General features: G+C 46.1%; 1 protein-coding gene across 1 annotated transcript; it reads right to left on the reverse strand.

The window, feature by feature from the left end:
* Nucleotides 1-24: 24 nt before the first annotated feature.
* On the reverse strand, nt 25-1,643 carry LOC123177804 (uncharacterized). The gene is made up of 2 exons (XM_044591318.1): nt 1,406-1,643; nt 25-501 (listed from the first exon to the last, which is right to left on the reverse strand). Exons 1-2 carry the CDS (start codon nt 1,641-1,643, stop codon nt 140-142), a joined length of 600 nt encoding a protein of 199 aa, XP_044447253.1. The 3' UTR covers nt 25-139.
* Nucleotides 1,644-1,663: the final 20 nt, after the last annotated feature.

Raw genomic sequence — 1,663 nt, forward strand, 5'->3', positions numbered from 1 at the left:
TAATTTTTGAGCTAGGAGTATGAATCAAGATATAGAAACCAAAGGCTAAAATAACATGGAATCAATTATATTATGGGACGGAGGGATAATATGAATGCAATTTGGAACAGATCCTGAATTGGTAACTGTGTCTGATAAATTATCCTACAGCTATATGCCTATATTCATGCTTGCCATCGATCAAAACCACAAATTCAGAACTCTGACCTGACCTGGCATAAGGAGACCGAGGCGGCGAGAGGTGGACGTCGTCGCCGTGCGCGCGATGGAAAAGGACCCGGTTGTTCATCCTGCCGAACCCGTGCTCCACCGCCGCCGCGGCCACATCCACCGATGGAGCGCCATACCACGCGAACTTGGCATTGCCCCCGTCGGCGCCGCGCGCAGTGGCTAGGAGCTGGCCCTGCATCTTGTCGCTGCTCTCGTTGGACCTCTCATCCACCCCGGACGAGGCCCCGTACTCCAGCTCAGGCTCGCCTCTCTTCCTCTTCATCCCGCTCTCTGGAACAGGGAAGAAGCAGATTTTCAAAAATGAAATCTATTGTTATAGCCCTCAAAAAGCAAAAATAAGCAAATTAATTTTCTGAGCACAAACACACCGAGATAAGATAAGCATGCCTTATTTTTCTGAATACAAACACAATGACATAAGAGAATCTAAATGAGGCATCATAAATTAATTTTCTGAATACAAACACCATGACATAAGAGAATTTAAATGAGGCATCATGCCATCAGGAGCCGAGCGATGGAAACTTTCTGGTTAGGATTAGAAACATGGTTGATTCTGAGGAAAAAAATGTAGGAGATGAAACCTCCCTTTGAAGAGAAAAAATGTGAGAGATGATGATTCCTGATCTCACTGAGTTTGTGCAAGCTGTACAAAAAAAATTCACATAAAACTTGTAATCAAGTAGTTGTAGTGCAACCTTCAATGTTTGGCCGGCAGCTAGAATATTAAATGAGAAGACAATGATCTTTTTTGATTATTTGTCACAGTACTGCAGCTAATCACCCTAGAAGGTCTTTCTGTAGTAGGTTAAAGAAAATTCAGGTTGACGCTGAAACATCCACAATAAGAACCTCGCTTTCAGAATATGCTTTTAGACAAAGAGCACAAGACCAGCTTGCCAATGTTGAATTTTCGATTTCCTAGCTTATAGCAGCACGGACTTCATCAGATTAAAGTAAAACAGCTTCGGCTTCTACCTGTTTGATCAAACAGAGTAAATCATGTCACTATCCGGACCAGATTTCATGACTTCGCATGAACCGCAAATCACATGGTAGATCAGACAATCACCTAGCATGTTGTAGGCATACATAAGAAAATATGCTCAAGGGATTAAATCAAATGAGAGAATGGAAGAGGCAAATCAGGAGAGAGAGGGGGAGATAGCAGTACCGAATGCATGGATGTAGCCTTGCCATGGCAGCCTACACATCAGGCCTGCTGCACGGGGAGTGCTTGAGAGTGGCAGGAGATTAGGCTGGATTGAGGACTCCACCATGTCGCTGCTCTCGTCGGACCTCTCATCCACCTCGGACGACGCCCCGTCCCCCAGCTCATGCTCGCCCCTCTTCCTCTTCCTCCCGCTTTCTGGCACAGGGAAGAAGCAGGCCCCGCGGTCAATCCAGCCCATGGCGACCACCTCGGCGGTGC

Source organism: Triticum aestivum, unplaced genomic scaffold (assembly GCF_018294505.1).
Source record: "Triticum aestivum cultivar Chinese Spring unplaced genomic scaffold, IWGSC CS RefSeq v2.1 scaffold118384, whole genome shotgun sequence".
NCBI lineage: Eukaryota > Viridiplantae > Streptophyta > Magnoliopsida > Poales > Poaceae > Triticum > Triticum aestivum.

Coding starts and splice junctions, on each gene's coding strand:
- LOC123177804 (XM_044591318.1), bottom strand. CDS start 1,643: ATGGGCTGGATTGACCGCGGGGCCTGCTTCTTCCCTGTGCCAGAAAGC. Junction 502..1,405: donor AGGCTACATCCATGCATTCG/GTACTGCTATCT, acceptor TCCCTGTTCCAG/AGAGCGGGATGAAGAGGAAG.